Genomic DNA, 23,706 nt, shown 5'->3' on the forward strand with positions numbered 1-23,706 from the left:
GAGAAGGATTTATTCACAGACAGAAGGGCTAGTAATGTTGTTAATCTAAAATTCTGCAGAAAATACCAACTAAGACCCTAGGCTGCTGGTGTGTTGAGCTCACTACCTTGTACTCTACCAGTCTGCATCAATTTGCTGCCTCTTGCCTTACGCTTGGACTGTAAACCCTTGGGGAAGAGACTGTCTTTTTGTTATGTGTATTTACAGCACCTAGCACAATGAGGTCCCAGCCCATGACTAGGGCAATTAGGCCCTACGATAATACAATCAATCAATTTGTAAGCAGGGTCTGCACTTGAGCTCTCCCCTGGTATTTAATGATGAGCTGAGGAAGAAGACTTCATGAACCCACCTTGTTTGCATAGCTATGTCCATTCTGCCTAGGAACGCAGCGTGACGGCAATGTTTTGCTCAAATGATCATTTTTCGCTGGTGTTGGATCACAACTCACCTTGTTATTGGGAGCAAGGCTAATCAGAGAATCCTAGGAATGGAAGGGACCTCCAGAGGTCATCTAGTCCAGTCCCCTGCACTCATGGGAGGGCTAAGTATTAACTAGACCATCCCTGACAGGTGTTTGTCTAACCTGCTCTTAACAATCTCCAACAATGGAGATTCCACAACCTCCCTAGGCAATTTATTCCAGTGCTTAACCCCCCTGACAGTTAGGAAGTTTTTCCTAATGTCCAACCTAAACGGACCTTGCTGCAAGTGTGGTGGAGAGAGAAGGGAAGGGCACATTAAAGGAGCTTTTGGTTGTTGGACTTAAAAACCTGAGGCAAAAGGACACTGTCCAACATACTCTGGGTTGGGTGTTTTGCTCACAGTTTTATGCTTATGAATCCTTCTTGCGGCATTTTCCCAAGTTAATGCCATGAAAGTCCCCCCACCCCAAAATGAGGGTTTCTTTCTACCCTAGATTTAGCAACCACACTCCTTCAATTAACAGCTGAGAGCTTTGCATAAGCACTGCTGAGTCATTCAATACTTCCAGCAAGAAATGGGAAAATGATTTGACATTTGTGACTTTTTTGGGTGGGAGTGGGGCAGAAAAACAGCCTCTCAGGCCTTCCTTATACGTCAAAGAAACTAAAGAGGGTACAAATCCATTTATTTTCTCATATTCAGATCCCCGTTACTGACCTGGGTTTGTGTACATGCACTTTCTGATGATACTAGAAACTCCTCACAGACTTTGCTGTACGGGACTAGCAAGTCAAAAACAAGACAAAGAAGTGCGTTATTTAGGACTGGTAAACAAGTGCCTAGCACACTGTTGGCACTTGTTATGCAAATAAAACTAGAGCCCAGGAGAAGGGGGCAGCATGGTAAAGAGTGTGAAGTTGAGAATAGGGAAGAGGCCTCAAAGGGAGGAGTAAAATGCAGAGATTAAAATGAGCATAGCAAGAAAGCGGAAAAGAGAATGAAATGACAGCAGAGTGAATGGAGGAATTCAAAGAGGAGGGTGACATGGTCAGAGCTGTGGGAGAGGCAGATGGCTGATGATGCAATGGGAAGAGATGAGAAGCAGGGAGGTCAGACAGATGGTTTCGGTAATCAAAGTGAGATAAGAGTAGCTTACGGACAAGGGTAAAGAAAAAGAGTCAAATGACACAGACAAGATAGATATTGGAGAGGTCAATGGAAATAATTTTGGAGATGGCAGGAAAATCAATTTTTAAAAAAAATATTCAGCCATAACAGTTTCTTTCTCCAAACCATCTTCATGCAACTTCCAAATGAACCTGGTAGCTGTGACTGGCCAATCAGAATCCAGGTGTGGTGGGAAAACAGAATAGTCTGGATGGCTGTTGTCATTTTATCACTACCTCACATCCATAAGTGGGAAGCACAGCTCTGGTACCTGCCACCTGTGTTGGGAAGGAGTCAACACAGAGAGAAACTACGAAGCCCAAGATTCTCTTTGAGATCAGTATTACCATCCATCTCCTCAGAAATATTTGGGAGTCCCCTTGTTCTGTCAGTGCTAGCAAATAATTCTGGACTGGTAATAGAACCTTAGGTCATGCATGACATTGTGTTAATACTTAGATTATAAGCTCTTTGGAGCAGGGACTGTCATTTTGTTCTGTGTTGGGACAGCATCTGGCACTATATGACACCGGTCCATGCCAGGGGGTTCCTGAGTACTACTGCAATACAAATAATATTCTTATCACTAATTACGCAATGTCAGCAACTTTCTGGAACTGAAAGGTTTTCCATTCCTCCACAAACAGTTTGATGCCAAGTTCAGCTCCTACGTACCTCTCTGCCCTTGTTTCTTTTTATTCCACTTCCCCAGTCTTCACTGTGCCCTTCTCCCATATTAGCTGTGCCTTATTCCATGCAATCTTCTTCCTAATGTGCCCCCCACCACGTTATCATTTTCTAAGACCCTCCTTAAATAATACTTCTTTCAAGAATATTATAAGTCTTAGCCCTTCCCATAGTAGAGAATAAAACAGATGAGAGACTTAAAAAAAAATGTAACTAACAAGAAGTTGTTGACATTACTGCTCAAGCTGCTTTTCTATCTGAGGTCTGGTCTACACTATAAAATTAGGTCGGCTTAGCTAAATAGCTCAGAGGTTTGAAAAATCCACATCCCTGAGTGGCATACTTAAGCCAATTTAAATCCCTGTGAATTCTTCCATCAACCTACCTACTGCCTCTCGGGGAGTAGGATTACTTACACCGACAGGAGAATCCCTCTCGTCAGCATAGATAATGTCTACACTGAAGCACTATAGCAGCTGCAGCTGTGCCACTGTAGTGTTTCAAGTGTAGACAAGCCCTAAATGGTTGTAAGCTAATATAATCATTGTAATATCTTAGTACTATACCTCATGGACATTCATGAATTTATATTCATCCCTCCGTGAGATAGGAATGCATCATCATCCCCATTTTAGACGGAGAACTGAGGCACAGAGAGATGAAGGGTCTGATCTTTGGAGGTCCTGAGTATCCAGAATGCCCAATCTAAGTCAATGGCAACTAGAGGTGCTTGGCCCATCTGAGAATCAAATGCTACACCGTTTGCCCGATGTCACACAGGAAGTGACCAAGGTGGGAGGCAGAGGTGGGAATCCAGCTCTCTCAAGTCCCCATCCAGTGTCTCAATTCAAGGCCATCCTGCCTCCCCTTGCATCCTACCCATTGTCTAGGATTGTCTGTTTGAATGGGACAGCCAGCTCATCTTCTTCGTGTGTAACACACCAGACACTTTTTGTGTCATATAAACAACAGTAGCATTACAAGAGGATCCCTGATACAGTGAGTGGGGGAGCAGGAGAAGCAAGTAGGGTGCCGTGCCAAACACAGGACGCAATGACATCACACCCTGCTGTGACCCCAAGCGCTAGTCTAGAAACCACTCTGCTCCAGAAACCAACTACAGGGCCAGAGCTTCTGGCACAACCCCCCTCTCCAGCTAAACTGCCCCTGCCCCCCAAAACGTACACCCTCCCACTGGCGCCCTCTCCCCTCACGCCCTGGACCGTGTGCCCTCCCTCAGGGGATGGAGGTGAACCACCCACACCCTGCCCCAACCTCCCAGGCAAGGAACCGGGAGGAAAGGGAACTCCTGTCCCCTGACCACGTCGCTGCCAGGGAGGGGCCAACTGGGGGGGCACGGTCAGGAAAGGGGAGTACACCCGCCCCCCCCCACGCGGGGCAGTCAGAAAGAAGGGCGCCCCCCCCCCCGAGGGAAAAAACACTGTCTTACCCGCCTGAGAGCTCAGCGCGCTCCTATTGGCCCCTCGCGGGCTCTCCGGGATCACGTGGAAGAGGACGTTAACTACCGTTCGGCCGTTTAAGCCGGTCCTCTAACCCCGCCCTTTTCTCCAGCCGGCGAGTAAGCGTGAGGGGAGGGGAAAACGTCTCCGGGCTCGCCTGTCCGTGCGCATGCGCCAAGGGGGGAAGTCGGCGGATGGGGGTGCGCGCGCGCTAGAGCGGTGAGGCCCGGCCGGGCGAGCGCGCCGCGAGAGACGGTTCCGGACATGGGGGCGAGAGGCGCGCGCGAGCGAGTGAGTAAGTGACTGAGGGAGAAGAAGGAGGCCGCCGCGGCTGGAGGAGCCTGACGCTCCGCCCCTCCCCCAGCCGGCCCTGAGCGAGGAGACGCCGGTTGCCGCCCGGAGAGAGAGCGGCCGCCTGGGCTCTGCGCCTGTGAGGAGGAAGCGGGGAGACGCCGTCTCCTGCCCTGGGACCCTGCCGCCCTCCCCGGTGTAACTAGGGGGACCCCGCGCCCCTCAGGGAAAGGAGGTGAATCCCACTCCGGGGAGAGGGGGCCCCAGGTGCCGGCTACCCCCCGCGCCAGCGAGCCGTCTCCAGTGGGGTAGGAGCCTCCACCCAGGATGTGAGTGAGGAAGTTCGTGCTTCGTCCCCACCCAGCCTTGGACGCTGAAGCCTCCGTTCCCGGGGCGAGCAGAGACCCGGGCGCCTGTCGCCGATGTGACGGCCCCGCAGCCGGCTGTTGTCGAATAGCGACTCAGGGAGAGACTTGAGGGGGGGAAATAACGCAGCCCGCTAAGCACCGAGGGGGATCTCCTCCCGCGCCCTGCCTCAGCGCTGCACCACCGGGCCAGGGGCTTTCCACGCGCGGCCGCGTGGGGGGCTCGTGCGGGGCAGCGCACTGGCAAGACACTTCTTAGCTTTTCCCTTGCAGGAGAAGGTGGAGTGAGACCTCGTGAGACGCTGCTCAGAGAGCTGCGGCTGTTCCCACCCTCTGCGGTTTTCTTTTAATTTTGGAACAATTTGGTTTTTTTGAAGGGAGGAAAAAATGTCTTTCTTTAACTTTCGTAAAATCTTTAAGCTCGGTGGCGAGAAGAAAAAGAAACAATATGAGAACGTCAAGAGAGACTTGAATCCGGAGGAGTTCTGGGAGATTATAGGAGAGCTGGGAGATGGTGCTTTTGGTAAAGTGTTCAAGGTAAGAGAGAACTTGACAAGTGGCAACTAAGCCTCATGTGGTATTGTTTCTTGAAACAAGTGCATCGCAAGCTTGCCCTTCTATACAGCCTGTTGTCTGAGGATCTCAAAGCAGCCTTCTAACGTAGGTAAGTATTATGCCCATTTTACACTTTGGGAAACTGAGGCAAATAGGTTGTGTTTTGCCCAGTCACATAGCCAAACATTGACAGCACTGCGCTATCTGAAATTCTTAATCATCACAAAGAATAATAGAAACTGGAGATGGAAAAGTCCTATTAGGTCATCGGCCCGCCCTCTCCTCCAACCCGCCACTGCTGAGTTGTTCCCTGCTCCTGCATTTTTTTCCCTCCAGTGTTTTGTTCAGTCTGGCTCTTAATCTCTCAAGGGATAGGCTTCTCTAGTTAAGCATAAGCTCAGTTTTCTTTCCCTGGCTACTTTATCAAACTTGAAAGTAAAATAGACTTAAATGTCTCTTATAGTAGCATGAGTGCTGATCTTGTGATATTTTTAATGAGTTCATTTGCCTTAATAGAATATCTTGTTCTCTTATCAGATTTAATTAAATGCCCCAGGGCTATCCAGGTTTTTCTTTTTTAAGGATGTGTGTGCTGGCTGTCCTAACTTGTTTCAATGACTTGATATAAAATGTTGAAATATAGCAATATAAGTTACATTTGTATAGGCTATTTACTATCTGAAACTTCACAGAAGAAACCTACATTGTAATAGTTTTAAATTTGTTTCATAAAGACACTATCAAATGTCAAGAAATAAACTCATGCCTTCAAGCATTCTTCTCTGCTGACTTTGGGTTTCACACAGGGTGTCAATGCCTCTAGTTTGTTTTATGGAGTGCATGGTGTTTGATGTTTCTTGATGGCAAGGAGAGAACTGCAGCCTCAAGCTCATTAGGGAACAGATATGATGCAGGAAGGTGATATCTTGAGCAGATTCATGGGACACGGATAAAGTGTAGAAAAAAGGATGATGCATTGTTGCTGGAAAGTAACTGTTTCAGTCAAGAAGTTTTCATGTTTAAAATACTACATTTCAGTGGGAATACAAGATGGTTTACACCAGGGGTTCTCAGCCTTTTTCTTTTTGAGTCCCCCTCCCCCCAGCATGCTATAAAAACTCCACGGCCCAGCTGTGCCACAACAATTGTTTTTCTGTATATAAAAGCCGGGGTTAGGGGGTAGCAAGCAGGGCAATTGCTTGGGGCCCTTTGCCACAGGGGGCCCTGCAAAGCTAAGTTGCTCAGACTTTGCCTTCAGCCCTGGGTGGCGGAGCTTGGAGCCCCAGGCTTCAGCTCCAGGCAGTGGGGCTTTGGCTTTCCACCCTGGGACCCAGCAAGACTAATGCCAGCCCTGCTTGGCGGACCCCTGAAACCTACTCGCGGCCCCCCAAGGGGCCTGGATCCTGGTTGAGAACCACTGGTTTACACAGTTTCCTTTTCCTCCAGCAAATAGCTATTCTGGACAGAAGCAATCCTGGCATTTTCTTATGTTTCTTTTCCAGATTGTTAGAGGGAATAACCCTTTCCATTAACGTTTTTTTAAGTTAAGTAGCATCTGTTGCATGCTTTCCTTTTCACTAGGGCCATGTCTGCGTACAGCGCTGCAGTGACGTAGCTGTACCGATACAGCTGCGCCACTGCAGCGTATCTGTTGAAGAGCTCTCCCGTCAGTGTAAAAAAACTCACCTCCGCGAGTGGCAGAAGGTATGTCGATGGGAGAAACTCTTCCACTGACATGGCACTGTGCACACAAGCGCTTATGTCGCTGTAACTTATGTCGCTCGGGGGCTGTAACATTTACAAACCTGAGCAACATAAGTTTTGCCGACATAATCTGTAGTGTAAGATATAGCCAAACTCAGAAAACTTCTTCTAATTCCAGAGTCTGGTTTTCAGGACTCTTCTATGTAAATAACATCCTTTTAAAGGAACACAGAACTTGATTATTTTATTTTTTTAAAAGCAAAGTTGAGATTTTCAAAGCAGGGATTGGTACATCTTCCAAGAAAATGAATGGATGATGTGTATCTAAATCCTTTAGATTGTTTTGAAAATGTCAATCAAATCTGGGTAAAATCATGTAGTGAGCTCCCCTGAGAGCAGCACCAGTGATCTTGTCATACTAGTGCATGATGCAGAACAGTGAAATTGTGCATTTTGAGTATGAACCAAGTAAACAATAAAAGAGATTTAGCTCCCCCCACAGTAAGTACACATTTTTCAGCAGAAAGTGTGACTTCTAATTTGATGATGTCTCTGCATTCAGAAAACAAAACTTTTAAATGCTGAAGTTGTTCACAATTTTAACAATTTTCAAACTAAAAATATTTTTAAAGACTATTGGTATTTAGATTATAGTATTAAGAATGACACTTGGAATTCCACAGTCTTGTGAGAGCACAAGTAACAAACTTTTTTAGTTGAATGCAAAAATCTGTCAATTTTCACATATTTTAACACTACTGAAAACTCCCTCAATTTTAAAAAATGGAAAGTGGCAGATAACTAGCAGTAGGGTTGCTCATATTTTCTGAGGAGTTCTACTTGTTCCTATTTATAGTTTGAGAGGAAGATGTCTAAACTACACATCCTATATGTATTGTAGCTTGTTCACTGAGGCTGTTACACAGAAACTTCTTAGTTCCAAGTGTTGGAGTACGTCATAATCTTAACTCCTTTACAAATCCTGGCGGTTTCTAAACAGAGACGCATAACATGTTTTGACTAAAATTATTGGAAAGATGTTGAATTATTTCAATAAAGCAGACCTGTTGCCTTTTAAAGACAATTTGTATTTAGTGATTTTATAAAACAACGAATTCATACCAACACATTTTGGAAAAACTACTTCCTCGCCCCCTTCTCCCCCCCCCCCCCCCCGCCTCCAAATTATCTTTTTGAGCATGCCATTCTTTGCTAATGTCATTAATGTGCTTTAGTAGTGTGTGTGTGTGTGTGTGTGTGTATGTGTGTATATATATATATATATATATATATATATATATATATATAACTACATCTTGAATACCAATAAATGGTTAAATTACAAAGCAAGTATAAATAAATCTGCTGAAAAGTGATTAGAGCTAAGCTTTATCTGGCATCCAGAAGGGGGTGGGGCAAATAGAGCTGTTCAGTCACAATTCCATTCTGAAACTAGCAGCCAAACCATGTTAGTTAAGTAGATCCTGGATCTCAAAGCCTTTTACCCAGTGAATCTAAATCAAGCCACCTTTGTTATCTTGCATAAAAGCAGTGAAGAGTACTCAAGTGTCTTCTCATAGAAGTATTAGTTTTTATTCCTTGAGTGAACATAATTTTCATGGATACCTTAATGTCAAAAGCTTAAGGGAAATAACATACTACTTCCACAGCCCAGTTTTCTCTGAATTGGATTTAAGTAGACTAAAACATCTTTTTATGTTAAGACCCTAGGAACCTTTGTGTAAATGTCCGTATTCTCAATGTTTCAGCAGATTTACAATAAAAGAACGCTAAACAAATCAGATTTTGTGTTTCTTGGGTATTTAATGCAAAACAAAGATCAGGTTGCTTACTTGATATAGCTTACATTTATAGAAACATCTTTTAAGTAGTCATAATTCATTTTCAGTTGACAAAATATGCTTAAGCAACCCCCTAAAACAACATTTTTCTTGAACATATTGGTTACTATTGGTCATATGAAATTGACTTGATTAATTTTATTAATATAAATTTATTTAATACAGGATATATTAACCTAACAAAATGTAGTTGAAGTCTTTAGGATATCTAATTTGTGGGTTAAATTTTTTTCTGCTAATGGTATGGTTCTTTTTCTCTTCCTAATCATTTATCTGCTTCCAGTTCAATTCAGTTTTATTAGATTGCATATGACATGTCTCTTGCAAATACAAAAAGAAAAATATACACAATCTAAAACAAAAACATCCATATAATTTAAAATGTCAATCAGAACTGCATAAAAACTCTTCTTTGGTACAATGCTAAAAGACCAAAAATTGCCACCGATGTAATTACTACCAGAGATTGAGAAAATACTTAAAACATCTTTTGAAATGATGTTTTAAAAAAAAAAAAAAGAGAGAGGTAAAATCCACTGTGCTCTCAGAAGCTGAAAAATTCTGTAGTTCAAAAATAATGAGGTAGCTCTTCCAACACTCTAGATTTACATGGGCAAAAATAAAAATGTGAAGGAACTTGTTCATATCTGCCTCTAAGGATAGCAATTTCCATGGTTTGGAATCTTGGTTAAATGAGGATTTGATAACTCATTAAAATAAAAACATGACCATCTTCAAAGTAGAGAACCAAAAGGCAAACTTAGACTCCTGAATCACAGCCAGATCTTCTTTTTGGGTAATATCTTTCACTGTCTGTTGGAGTATTTGATGATGCTGATTAAAATATATTGACAATAGCTGAGTAATATAAAATCTCAAGCTAGCTATAATAAATTGGAGAGTCTTATACCATGGAAACAATTCACAGGTTGTCCCTCCCATCTCCTGAAGGCAAAGATGGGGCAGTCTATAATCTGGAAGAGTACAGCTTAGACCAATATTTAAGAAAAGCAATACAAGCTCTACTATGTACAGCTCTACTAATAAAAACACCTACCATGTCACATAAAAGCAAGGCGGAGGGGGTGAGAAAATGAAGGAATAAAGTTTCTTCAAAAAATTATTTGAATGATCGTTAAGGCCGAAACTTGGCCTCTAAACCAAACTTCGACCCCGCAGAGAATCTGCCTTATTTCAGCATTAAAAATTCTTGGCGCTGTGGCAACTCTGTTCCCCCATTCAAGCAGGTAGAACAGAGCACCCCTTGAGCAGAACTAAGGGCCTTTTGTTTTAAGTCTTTATGATAACGTGACGAATGGCCCAGATGATGAAACTTTATCCCTAAGTAAGTAAAAGCAGAGACTTGTTCTACAAGGTGGCCTTCTATCTTCCACTCAATTTAAAGAGGATTCTTCCTAAATATCATGATGATGGTCTTATTCTAATTGAGAACCAGGTCTCAAAGTGCACTAAAAAGATCTCATAACTGGCAGAGTCCTCTTGAAGTTAGCAATAAAACAACCATGTCATTGGAATATAGTAACAAGAGTTATCCCGGTTCAATAAATAGTACAAATTTTCTGGTCCTGGAAGCATTTGTACTGATCTGCTCATGTCGTCTTAGCCCGGGCAGGCTGAAATGGGCTATCCATGCATTCAGTTCATTAACTTACTGAACTTCTAAATAACATTTAGAAATATCTTTGATACTAGTTAGGTAAAACTTATAAATAGTTCAATTAAAAACTAATATTCCCACTGTAAATCTCTCCCAGCTAGATCAGGGTGGCTACATAACTGGAGACTGCTGCTGGTCTTTCTCATATTATAGGGATGGTTAAGGTTGGATAAGGCTTTTCATTCTAGTTAGTTTTCAGGCACTCAAAACTTCCACCTTTTAGGCAGATTTCCTGCCCCCCGCGTCTCCCCCTCTCTCCCCCCCCCCCCCGTTTGCTGTGTGCTGGGGGGTTAATTGTTTAGGGAGTTTGAACAAAAGCAATTGTTACTTCTGAGTATGAGGAAAGTGGAGGGGAAAAAACTTTCCCTATTGTTTTTATATATTTGAAATTTTTCAGGGAGAATGAAAATCACTTTTTTTGGGGGGGGGGGGGAAATAGTTCTGATGCAAATTCTTTGATTTCATCAAGGTCTGACTCTTTGGAAAATCATTTTGAGGGGTGGTCTACTCACGGTTGTAGCTACAATTTAAATTGGTTTAGAAAGTGATTTGGTTAAATTGGTGATACTCATGTGGTCTCTCGTTTCAGATTAAAAGGCCGTATATTTAATTCAATTCAATAAGGAGTTGTTTTAAACTAAATCAATATAGGGAACTCAAACTGAAATTAAGAGTTACTACATAACAGGTTTCATCAAATCACTTTCTAAACTTATTTATTTAATATGGTGTTCAGATTGTGGGTAAAAAAGCCTTTGGTGTACATAATGTTGTTCGTGGGTTGGTCTTGCTATACTCCTAAAATTCACTGCTAAGGATCCTGTATTTTACGTGTATGCATGACTAATTTAACTGCAAGAATGCCCCACTTAGCCCTCTAAATCAATCAGAAGTGGCCAGGATCCACTTCCAGTTTAATCTGCCAGTTTGGCTTGTGAGAAAAAAATTACTTACCCTTCTGTAAGCTAATGAAGTGTTATGATCTTTCCTAACATCTAGGAAGTGTTTTCCACCCAGGCTCCTCTAGAGGACGCTCTGCCAATAAGTCTACTCCCTACAATCTCTTGGCCTAAGTGCAGTATCCTATTTCCATATACAGTTGTTCATCAGAAAAAGTTGTCTTGCAAATATTTTAATTCTTCAAAAATGTTCATGCTTCTTGTTTTGTCCAGTGTGATAGACCCAGACCAGTTGGGAACAGCAGAGTAGTAGAAGGGAGATATACTGGCCACTGGATAAGCAGTTTTCTGTTCCCTGAGTGACCAGAGCAGGGGCTGCTCCAGGCTAATGAGAACACCTGACTCCAATTAACCTGCTAAGAGTCAGGTGAGGCAGTTAAGCACCTGACTCTAATTAAGGCCCCTCTGATGCTATAAAAGGGCTCACTCCAGTCAGGCCAGAAGAAGCCAGAGGAGAGGAAGTGCGTGTGAGGAACTGGGAGCAAGAGGTGTGCAAGAAGCTGAGAGTGAGTAGGCATACTGCTGGAGGACTGAGAAGTACAAGCGTTATCAGACAATAGGAGGAAGGTCCGGTGGTGAGGACAAAGAAGATGTTGGGAGGAGGCCATGGGGAAGTAGCCCAGGGAGTTGTAGCTGTTGTGCAACTGTACCAGGAGGCACTCTAGACAGCTGCAGTCCACAGGGCCCTGGGCTGGAACCCGGAGTAGAGGGCGGGCCTGGGTTCCCCCCAAACCTCCCAACTCCTGATCAAACATAGGAGGAGTTGACCTGGACAGTAGCTTCTACCAGAGGGGAAGGTCTCTGGATTGTTTCCCGACCCACAGGGTGAATCTGTGAGGCGAGCAAATCCGCCAATAAGTTCAGGACCCACCAAGGTAGAGGAGGAACTTTGTCACACCAGTTATTGTCCTAGGTCTAGGGTGACAAAACTTTGGCTCATGTTAGATGTTCACAGGACCTGTACTGTTTTCTTATCAGAATTCAGAAAATCCAAATCCTGTTTTGCTCTATATGAAGGCAACAAGAGTTTCCCAACTTCATTTTAGCATAGGTATACGAAGTGGTGAAATTTCCTTGGCCTAATAAAGCCCATTCTTCTCTCTACCGTTCTTTTTTGGGTTGAAAGAGAGAGAAAGTTGTCCAGAACAACCACAGTCTCCAATTTTTCCAAATTTTCTACTAAACCTAATCTACACTGGAAACTGTTTGCTGGTACAGTTGTACTGGGAAACCCACCTAATGTAGATGCAGCTTATATTGGCAAAAAGTACTTTTGATGGTATAATTTATACAGTTTCCCCAAGCAAAATAAGCTATACCAGCAAAGGCACTTTTATGCCTCTATACGTGTTACGGTGTTTTGGGGTCCACCAAGACTAGCAAGGGATTCTGTCCCTGGCTGCCCTGTAACCTTGGGTGGGGATCTTTATGCTGTGCAGAAATAGTTCAGATCCTGGACACCGGTAGCAAGCCCACAAACATAAGGTCTCATGCTGGCTCTCACCAGCCTAGTTACTCTTTGCAGGGTGACACTGTGACATTACCTAGGGTACAATCTGGACTGATAGACAACTGTGTCCCCTCAATTCCCCAGTCTGGGGTGCCTTTTACACTACTTTGTTATGAGAGCAATCACTTCTGGTCTGCTCTCACACTGTCTCCAGCATGTAAATCACTCCCAGCTATACTGTGAGGGCTATAGCCAGCCACTCATGAATTACACTGCAGGACAACACCAGCAAACTTCCAGTCCCAAACTTCCCCCCAGAAATGTGCATCTTGTATTGGAGAGCACCCTCCTGGACAATACAAGCTCATATAAAGTCAGTCATTTATTAATAGAAAATGATACGCACAAATCTTGTTATCCCAAATGGAATTTCCCAGACACTTCAACCCAAACACATTGGTGTAGATAAAACAACAAAACAAATGTATTAACTACAGAAAGATAGATTTTAAGTGACTACAAGTAATGAGGTATATAAGTCAGACTTGGTTACAAAGAAATATATAATTTTTTTTTAACCTGCCCCCTCTCTGCTGCCGAGGAGTGGCCACTTAATTAGGTGGTGATCCATTTGATTTTGTTGACACCTGGATGAGGCATTTGTCTAGCCTTTTATCTCTGGTGAACTTATTTGTGACTGACCTCCAGAACATATTGGAACATGTCTTGGTTATATTATACAGTGAAATCTTATGTCTTTACTAGGGCTGTCAAGCGATTAAAAAAATTAATTGTGCAATTAATGATAGAATACCATTTATTTAAATAGGTTTTGGATATTTTCTACATTTTGAAATATATTGATTTCAATTATAACAGAATAAAAAGTGCACAGTGCTTACTTTATATTTTTGTTTTTTACAGTGCAAGTAGTTGTATAAAAAATAATATAGTATTTTTCAATTCACCTAATACAAGTACTATAGTGCAATCTCTTTAGAGACTACAAATCCACTCAGTCCTACTTCTTGTTCAGCCCATCGCTCAGACAAAAAAGTTTGTTTACATTTACGGGAGATAATGCTTCCAGCTTCTTGTTTACAATATTACCTAAAAGTGAGAACAGGAGTTTGCATGGCGTTGTTGTAGCCGACATCGCAAGATATTTATGCGCTAGATGCACTAAAGATTCATATGTCCCTTCGTGCTTCAACCATCATTCCAGAGGACATGCATTTCATGCTGATAATGGGTTCTGCTTGATAACCATCCAAAGCAGTGCGGACTGACGCATGCTCATTTTCATCATCTGAGTCGGATGCCACCAGCAGAAGGTTGATTTTCTTTTTTGGTGGTTCGGGTTCTGTAGTTTCCGCATCGGAGTGTTGCTCTTTTAAGACTTCTAAAACCTGAGAGGGACGAGGTGTAGAGCATGCTTTCAGAAGGCACTTCAGATTCTTAAACTTGGGTTGAGTGATGTAGCTATCTTCAGAAATCTAACATGGGTACCTTCTTTGCGTTTTCTCAAATCTCCAGTGAAAGTGTTCTTAAAACGAACATGTGCTGGGTCATCATCCAAGACTGCTATAACATGAAATATATGGCAGAATGCAGGTAAAACAGAGTAGGAAACATACAATTCTCTCCCAGGGAGTTCAGCCACAAATTTAATTAATGCATTCTTTTTTTAACAAGTGTCATCAGCATGGAAGCATGCCCTTTGGAATGGTGTCCGAAGCACAAGGGGCTACAAAAGTGCCATGCGAGCACCTGTTCTCACTTTCAGGTGACGTAAATACAAAGTGGGCAGCATTATCTTCCATAAATGTAAACAAATTTGTTTCTCTTAGTGATTGGCTGAACAAGAAGTAGGACTGAGTGGACTCGTAGGCTCTAAAGTTTTACATTGTTTTGTTTTTGAGTGCAGTTATGTAACACAAGGTTCTACATTTGTAAGTTGCACTTTCAGGATCCAGATTGCACTACAGTACTTGTATGAGGTGAACTGAAAAATACTATTTCTTTTGTTTGCCATTTTTACAGTGCAAATATTTGTAATAAAAATAACATTATAAAGTGAGTACTCTTTACTTTGTATGCTCTGTTGTAATTGAAATTAATATATTTGAAAATGTAGAAAAACATCCAAAAATATTTAATAAATTTCAATTGGTATTCTATTGTTTAACAGTGAGATTAAAACTGCGATTAATTGACAGCCCTAATCTTTACATAAAATATTGCCACACGTGTTTTACCAGGAAAATAATGATCAGCAAATAATGAGTTTTCAAATGATATCTTACACAGTATGCTTTGTACAATATTTAACATAGTCTTGTAAAAATGGGTCAATATGGGGAACAGACTGTCTCAGACCCCAACAGTGCTTCCAATCCCAAGTCTCCTTAAATAAATCCTTCCTGATTTCTTAAGTACCAGACACTCTGACCTTTCCCCTGGTTCATTACCCCTGAAGACGTGAAGCCAGCCTCCCCAAGTATCAACTTACTTTAGCATACGCACTCAATGCAGTTTGCACACCAGAGACCTGATTGGGGTAAAAATAAAAGTTTATTCAATGAAAAATCTCAGATTAAAAGCTAAAATAGTAAGGGGAAGCAAACATCTACAAGTTACACAGAAAATAAACATAAAAATTCAACTTCAAGTTTTACACTTTCATATTAGATAAAATCCCTTTCCTAATACAAGTTACCTATGGCCTTAAGACATACCCTCTACCTATAGGAGGGATCCAGCATTCACAGACGGGCCTCCTGGCGCGGAGGCTGTCCCTCCAGTTCTGGATAAAAACCTTCAGTACCAACCCTGCTTGTAAAAGCCTGCCCCCCTCCCCCACCCTCTAACCAAGAGTCACCATGGACTTTCAGAGTGGGTAAATTCCCTCTTGATTTGATAGCCTGGATGGTCTCAGTGTCTTCTTATTAATCTGTAATGGTTTATCACTGTCTTTTCCTGAGCCGATGGTTACTTGAATCTGGTTTTGTATAAACACTTGGCTTGGGAGGTGCTCACTGCCCTGCTGTGAGGTGTAGATGAAGTTGTACAGATTATGAGCACAGTTCTCTATATACATGAATACCTATATTCATAAATAGAATCTGTATAAACCTCATAATGACCAAGTTCAGAACATTACAAGCTTTCATAAAAGACTGTACTCAATATACTTTTATAGTACAATAATACAGTATGCAATCAGTTGGCTTAACTGTTCATTTTGGGGGTTTAAAACTTCTGTTCTCCCCTTAGGACCCTGGTTGTCACACCTTTATATACACTAGGGATTTGGCTGGTGTAGAAATGTGAGCGGTGGTGGTGTTTTTTTTGTTTTGTTTTTAAACACAAGTCATCCCCCTAACAGACATTTTCATACTGGCAAAAGTTTCTAGTGTAGATGTGGCACACAGTATTCACTAGCAAATATGTTCTCTCAATAGAGACTTATTGAGATCTATCCCAGGCTGGTCCGGTCCTCAGGTTTTTTGTTTATTGGGACTGAGGTTAAATTAACCTTCCTTTACTGTTTTATTTATATTAGGAAAGTGGCTTCACAGTGAGGGTCTACTTAGCATTATTGTCTCTATCCTAGCATGTAACTTTTGTCTAATACATAAAGGAGAAGTTCTTCTCTTCCTTTTAGTTTCTTTTAGGGTGTATACCCATTTAGTTCCATTTAAATTTTGCATGCTGCCATGTTTTGCATTAATTAAAGTTTCAGCACTGGAAAAAACCTAGTCTGGAGTAAGGGGGTGAGTGGAATTGAATTGGCTAGCAAATCAAAAAATAAGTTTTTGATTGGCTATCATGTGAAATCTGAAATCTGCACAAGGAGTTATAACCGATTGGTCTGCATTTGGTAACCCTGGGGCACAGGAAAAAACAAGCAGGTAGAAAATTCTTCCTTTATCAAATTATTGGTATCTTCCATTCCAATGCAGGTGAATCAGTAATACTGATCAAATGAAGCTAAGTGCACCCAGAGATTTTAGTACACAAAAAATCAGTGGAGGATTTTTGGCAGTCTTGATTCAAAATTGTTTGTATTTATAAAATATTTTGCTCTAATCTGTCTCAACTCATAGCTTCCTGTATAAACTGAAAAAATGCATGTTTTTTCTTTTCATTATCTGAACATAAGGTCTGGAAGGGATAACAGCTTTCTTTGTTGTATTAGACTATTGCATAAATAAATGTTAAATATGTCAGTATGGGGAGCAAATCGTTTAGACTATTAATATATTTGAATATAAGTGAAAAATAGCTTTATTGTAATGGATGTAGGTGTTTACTGTTAGACTGTGTTGGGAATTGCATAAACAGCTAGACCCAAATTAATTTCTCCTTTAAAAAAAATAAATAGTGAAATAATGAAATTGCACTTGTCACAAATTCAGATTGGATTTCCATTTTAGGTACTGTTACTTTTTGTCAGAAATGGGCAATGAGAGGTGGAGTAGAGAAGAAACAAGTCAGGGTACATTTATGCTACAAGCGCTGCAGCTGCACCGCTTTAGTGTAGATCAGGGGTAGGCAACCTATGGCACGCGTGCCGAAGGCGGCACGCGCGTTGATTTTCAGTGGCACTCACACTGCCCGGGTCCTGACCACCGGTCTGGGGGGCTCTGCATTTTAATTTAATTGTAAATGAAGCTTCTTAAACATTTTAAAAACCTTATTTACTTTGCATACAACAATAGTTTAGTTATATATTATAGACTTCTAGAAAGAGACCTTCTAAAAATGTTTAAATGTATTACTGGCATCCGAAAACTTAAATTAGAGTAAGTAAATGAAAACTTGGCACACCACTACTTACTACAGTGATGGCAGGGGTTTTTCCATCGCTGTACTAAATCCACCCCCCCTGAGATAGGTAGCTAGGTTAATGGAAAGAACTGTCGACCTAGTGTAGTCTACAGCAGGGCTTAGGTCAGCATCACTATGCGTCTCATGGGTGTGAATTTTTCACACTTTTGGGCGACCTATCTAGGTTGATCTGCGTTTTAGATGTAGACCACACTTCAGTTTATTTTTACTCAGATGTAACATGAATTCTTCAAATAACAGCATTGTTTACTGTTATTTAATTAAAACACTTACAAACTCATATTCTTTATTTAATCTCTACTTCCTAAGTATACCTCATCATTGCGTTAAGCAGGCCTAAAGAGTTTAAGTCTTCTGGATATGACTTTTGAAACAAAGATGAAAGCTTACCATGTGTAGAAAACGAAGGATTTTTTTAGTCTCACTGATCAGCTTGGTCAGCTGCTCAAAGTCAAAACTATCCTTAATGTTGCAGTGCCCCAGGAAGTATGGAGAAAGAGTGTTAACTTTAGTTTTCACACTATTGTAAATCATTTTATTAAAGAACATGAGACTATCAGGTAAGAATAAGGCAGTCTTTCTCATGATGAAACAGTCTTGTTGCACATAGCTGTGTATGCTTCCTTGTTGCCTCTGTCACTTTGGGGTTTTGAGAGGAAGTGGGTAGAGCAGGAAAAACTTACCTACAACCAGTAAACTATTGTTTGAGAATTTTACTATTTATTTACACCTACTAAAGATGGTCATCTTTCTTCTTTATAAAAGGTTTCTCTTCATCATACCCACACCAATGAAATGTTTTAAATAAGCAAGATGGATAGCACAAGTTGTTTAATGCCCCCTCATTTTCTGTATATCCTTATGTGTCATTTGGTGTATGAGAGTTATGCACTGTGGGTCCTGATCATATGAATAATATGTTGTCTACATTTTACTCTTGAATGCAGTGAGCACACAAGGGCACAGAGGATAAATATAGAATATGTTCATGATCACTCCCTTTCCTTTACCAGGCAGTCATCTTTTCCAAAGCGTGAGCTCAGCTATATAAATTGTTCTGACACTCTAGTTAAGTACCTTATTTGAAATAGGAAACGCTTACTTTAATCTCTGATGAGTTTTCTAGTACTCTGCATCACCTATACTTACAAAATTTCTAATTTTTAAGACCCAGAAATCTATGCATAGTCTATTATAGTTAATCTATCTGTAACATCTTGAACTGTTACTGACATTTTTATTCTCCAGATTGTTTGTGTATACTTTATATAGTAGGACAGATGCAACCATTTAAGGTTGTACAACCGTTTCCATAATAAAGTCCTATTTTCGAGCTGTCATAACTTTGAACAATGTTTAAGCATTACATTTTTCAAGATCTGTTTATGAAGTTGTGTTTTCTTGAATGTTCATCCACTTCTGAGGGAGAAAAGTTCTTGATTTGCTTGCTTTTAACAGGCCTTACATTTAAAGTGGCTAAAATTTTAGAGTTGCATCTTTGGTATGAAAATAGTCCTCAGAGGAGCAATACACATACATTCTAGGTGAAATTGTTTTACATTTGACTAAATTATGAAAATCATACTTGAGAGAATGCTATACATGTGTATATTTGTTTTGGATTATTTAAGTGGTGCACAAGAAAACTTTTTGCCACTCTTCTTTGGTTAGGGAACTGAGGATGGAGTTCCTGATGTGGGAGAGTGAGTTATGTTCATCCAAGACTATACAGATGGCTCCCTTTCAGTGGTAGTTCTGTCTGGGAATCTTAGGCATTCTCTTTGTGGTATGAACATAAGTACGAAAACTTTGTATTGTTCCTCTTTCTCTCAAAAAAGTACTTTATTTTTCATTTTTATTTCCAGTGCAAAAAGAAAATGATTTCCTTTTGTCTGTCTTCCTTCCCACTCTGGTTTCCTTTCTATCCCTATCCAAGGAAGTGGAATCCCTGAAGAGAAGCTGAATCTTCAGTTAGATGCATCTGGAGTTCAGGAAATAATACTACTACTTATCTCTTATATAGCACTTTTCATGAAAGGGACATGAGTGGAAATGCAACAGTTCCCAAAATCCTGAAGTCAGGTGATCCACTTGCCTTTTAAAAGCCTGAATAGAGGTCTACAGTAGGGCATCTGAGCTCTGAGGCGCTGCCCTGGGTCAGTCTTTGGAACAATCTGAGTGTAAATTTTAAAGATGTTTCTGTATTGATGACTTTCATACCTATTATTCCAAACAGTGCTTCATCAGTACTGGTATAGACAAGGTTTAGACCTTTTTACCATTGTCTTTAACCCTACTCAGACCATGATAGTAGAATAACTTTTGCCATATTTACACCAGAGGTTCCACCATTGGTGGAGTGTTAACTATGGAACGCAAGTCATGAAAATTTCTAAGGTAAACAAGGCTTAACTGTTCTCAAGTCTGTGTGGAACTAAAGTCTTGTTTAGGGGACTGTTTAAATATATATTTGTTTGACTTCTTGTTAAGAAAAGACACAAAAGTCCTTTTATTATCAGCTAACCCTAGCTACTCAATGCAGTGACAGTATAGCAATCAAAAAGCCTTAAGTGATTCAAGCAGGAAATGAGTCATAGCCTATGATACATGTTTTGGGAAACCCTGGGTCTTGTAAAGGGCATTCTTGTCCAATGACATTTGTCTTTCTGCAGCCTTGATCAAGGGTGGCTGGTAGCACATAACCAAGTCATACCTGACTCAAGGAATTTATACCCCCTTTTTTTTTTTTAAAAGCCCTGGAGCCTGAAGTATCACCTTTTTAGTATTTTGCCTTAAAAACAACAACAAAACCCCCTAAGTAATGAAATTAAAAATGTATATGGCTAATGCCAGGTTGCACAGTTTTATATGAAGAAATATCAACATTAGTTATATGCGTATTCTTACTTCCCTTTATGCTGGTCTTTCGATAGTCTGTCACATTTCGCCCAACCATTTAAGTACACTTACCATCTTCCAGTAAGAGGTACAACTTTGTGTAGGCCAGTTCATGATATTGTACTGTGTGAATATTACATGGTAAACCATACTTAGATAACTTACTAGAGAGTGAAGTATAGCACAGAGTAAGTGAAAATGTGTTACCATACCAAGCATTTTAATTTAATTCTAAATCCCGAACTCTTTGAATGATTAGATCATCAGTGCTGCTTCACTAATACATGTTGTAGTAGCTCCCTGTGGTAATTTATACAGTTAAATATTTAATACTTGTGAAACTTGCACACAGTTTTGGGATGGTTTACAGAAAAAATCAGTATTCATTTTATTGGTGTAACTATAAATGTTTAACATTCAAGTCCACAGTGTACAAGTGTATCTATTTCCACTCAAATATTTAAGAATGTTTAAAAGAAAGCACATCCAATATATGCTGAAACTATTTAGTGTTGTTTGTATTCTGACCTGCCATAAAACTTAGCTAGACAAGGTTCAGTAAAACAAGGAATCGTAAAATACAAGTGGAAAAGTAGACTTTATTTGTATTGAGCAACAGCTCGAGGTACTGCAGTAACAAATTACTGTTCAGAAATTTGTCTCCAAAGGATAACTAATGTTGAATATGTAGTCACACATACTGACAAAATGCATATATTAGAAAATTTACATAAACCAGAAACATACAAGGATGAGCACTGAAGAATGGTAAATTGCAAGATGCTGTACATGTGCAGTTTCACTTGTACAATACATTATGCTGTGTTGGAAAAATATCATACAACAAACTCTAAACATGTAGACACAAAGTTGCAGCATTAAGATTAAAATTTTCTGATGTATGTTTTTTGTGTGCAGCCTTACTCCTACATTGACAGTTTTTCACATTCCATGTTGCTTATATGTATAAATACATGTATATTTATATAAAACATAGTTCTGAGAACAGTTATTCAGGAGGATCTGGAGAGATCCAGGCTGCTTTCCTTAGGCTGCTCAGTTATATTTTAAAAGCCCATTGTTGTCCTTTCCAATTGTGTAACCATTATTTGAAACAAATATTCAAACCTAGTTCCACTCAAAATCTGGCTACAGGATGGTACTTTACCGGCCTCAGCACATCTTCATACATCATGATAATGTCTGTTTACTTTTGGTGAGTCTAATATTTACCTGTCAAGAAGAAAGTAAACAGAGTGAAATTAAAACATTGTGCTATGATACAGTAACCAAACCAAATTGATAAATTAACTTGCAGTAGCATGCAAAATGTCCCAATCCCTTTTTAAATGCCGAGGAAGTCATAGTCCCACCCCTAAAAACCTCACAATTTTAGAGAGAGACAACAAGCCAATCTTTTATGCAGTTAGTGTTGTCAGTTCTGAAATCTAAAGTACATTAAACTGAACGAGACAGTTTAAAATAAATGGAATTTAATCTTAAAATAACATGTTCTGGTGTCCATTTTGTTCATTTCATATTTCAATAAAAACTTCAATTTTGTTTAAATTAAGCTAATGCAAAGTTCTAAAACAACTGCAAAGCGCAAGAGTAGTCAAAATCAATTGTGTTACTGCCTAGGATCTGCCAGTCTAGAGCTATTAAGTTACTCTGGTGACAAGTTTGTTTCAAGTAGGGCAGGGATTAACTACTGCTTTTCTGTAATGACTATTTTTTAATCCGCCTAGTTTTCTTACAGCTTCATAATGAAGGCAATTGCAGTTGCAACTGCCAACATGTCTCCTTTTATTTCATTCTTCTTGAGCAACAGATGAGCAATTCTTTCTTGGTTGAGGAAAGCAAAATGTCAAATTGTTCTTTACAAAGAGCCCAAAAACTTAATGGTTAAAGGACTGGATCTTGTCTTGAGAAATATTCAGCCAAGCCCTTGACTCTCCCTCTAGCAAGCAGTCTAGTGAGGAAAAGAGCTTTAGCTTTGGCCAGGATACAATAAGCTTGATAAGACTTGGACTGTGCATTAGGTAATTTATTCTTGCTGGGCCCCACATGTCTCCTGATACTCTGAGCACAGAATTATGTTCCAGAATCAAAGCTTTCTTTTAAAAAAATATTTCTTATTTTTTACACAAGTTTGCTAATACATGGTAGCCAACCCAAGGTAAAATCCTAGTGAAGACAAGTCAGTTTGCAGTTTTCACCCAAGTAAGGCCTTGTCTACACTACAGAGCTTTGTTGATGAAAGTCCGCTTTAGTCAACAAAACAGTGCAGGTGTACACACTACAATGCTCCTTCCGCCGACAAAATTATCTTGTTTTGCCAACAAAATAAAACCACCTCAATGAGAGGCATAGAGCTTTTAGCGGCAAAGTTAGATAGAAAAAGTGTCAGTGTAGACACTGCATTTGATTATGTTGCTGTAAATGGCCTCCAGGAGGTGTCTCACAATGCCCGTCCTGACCGCTCTGGTCAGCAGTTTGAACTCTGCTGCCCTGCACTCAGGTGCACAGGCATCCGCCCTTCCCCCTTTAAAGGCCTGGGAATTTTTGAAATTTCGCTTCCTGTTTGCTCGGTGTGGACAGCAAACATTATATCTTCCCAGCTGACCATGGTAGTGCCATGCAGCAAACGCTCTCCTGCTTGGAGCACATCTGAGTTGTTGGATGCAGTCCCAGCTTTGCTCCAGCCATAGGAACTTCAGTACCTATGGTCAGACTTCTCATGGCATGTTGAAGACGGGCTACAAATGGGACATGCATCAGTGCCGTGCGAAGAAAAATGAGCTGAGGCAGGCGTACCAGAAGGCGCTGAAGACTTGCTGCTTCTGTAAGGAGCTAGATGTCATTCTTGGTGGTGACCTCATGAACCCTGTGGATACTTCAGTGTAGCTAGAGAGAGTGGACAGCAGAATCAACCCCAAGGATGAAGTTGTGGATGAGGAGGTAGAATTGGAGGAGGATGTGGAGCACACAGCAGGATTGTCTAGTGGCGCGGCGAGTCAGGATCTCTTTTCCACTCAGGAGGGATCTAACTGGCCCCAGCAGTCCATCTCTGGTGCGCATGATGCAGGAGAAGAGAGCTTTGGTAAGTGATCTTTTTGAGTTGATGCTGCTTGGTTATCTGAGGTAGAGCTGTCCTGTATATTCTAGAAAGGAGGGAAGGGATAGAAATGTACAAGACTAGCTGTGTTTGCATGTGCCACACGTTCCTCTGTGCAGCAAAGCAGTGTGTTAATGCCACCAAGATTTCCTTGGGAATCTTCCAGAGAGATCTCTAGGAAACTTTCCTGGAGGTACTTGCCAATCCTCTGCCGAAGGTTCCTTGTAGGAAA

At 40.8% G+C, this 23,706-nt stretch overlaps 1 protein-coding gene across 3 annotated transcripts in view; it reads left to right on the plus strand.

Moving 5' to 3' along the window:
* The first annotated feature begins 4,642 nt into the window (after positions 1–4,642).
* Positions 4,643–23,706, plus strand: part of SLK (STE20 like kinase) — a 69,238-nt gene continuing 50,174 nt past the window's right edge. For all 3 annotated transcript variants that reach the window (XM_065407420.1, XM_065407421.1, XM_065407422.1), the window contains exon 1: positions 4,643–4,933. In XM_065407420.1, the coding sequence (XP_065263492.1) occupies positions 4,784–4,933 (150 nt within the window). In that variant the 5' untranslated portion in view covers positions 4,643–4,783. The remainder of the gene's footprint in view (positions 4,934–23,706) is intronic.

This window comes from Emys orbicularis, chromosome 7 (assembly GCF_028017835.1).
Source record: "Emys orbicularis isolate rEmyOrb1 chromosome 7, rEmyOrb1.hap1, whole genome shotgun sequence".
Lineage (NCBI taxonomy): Eukaryota > Metazoa > Chordata > Testudines > Emydidae > Emys > Emys orbicularis.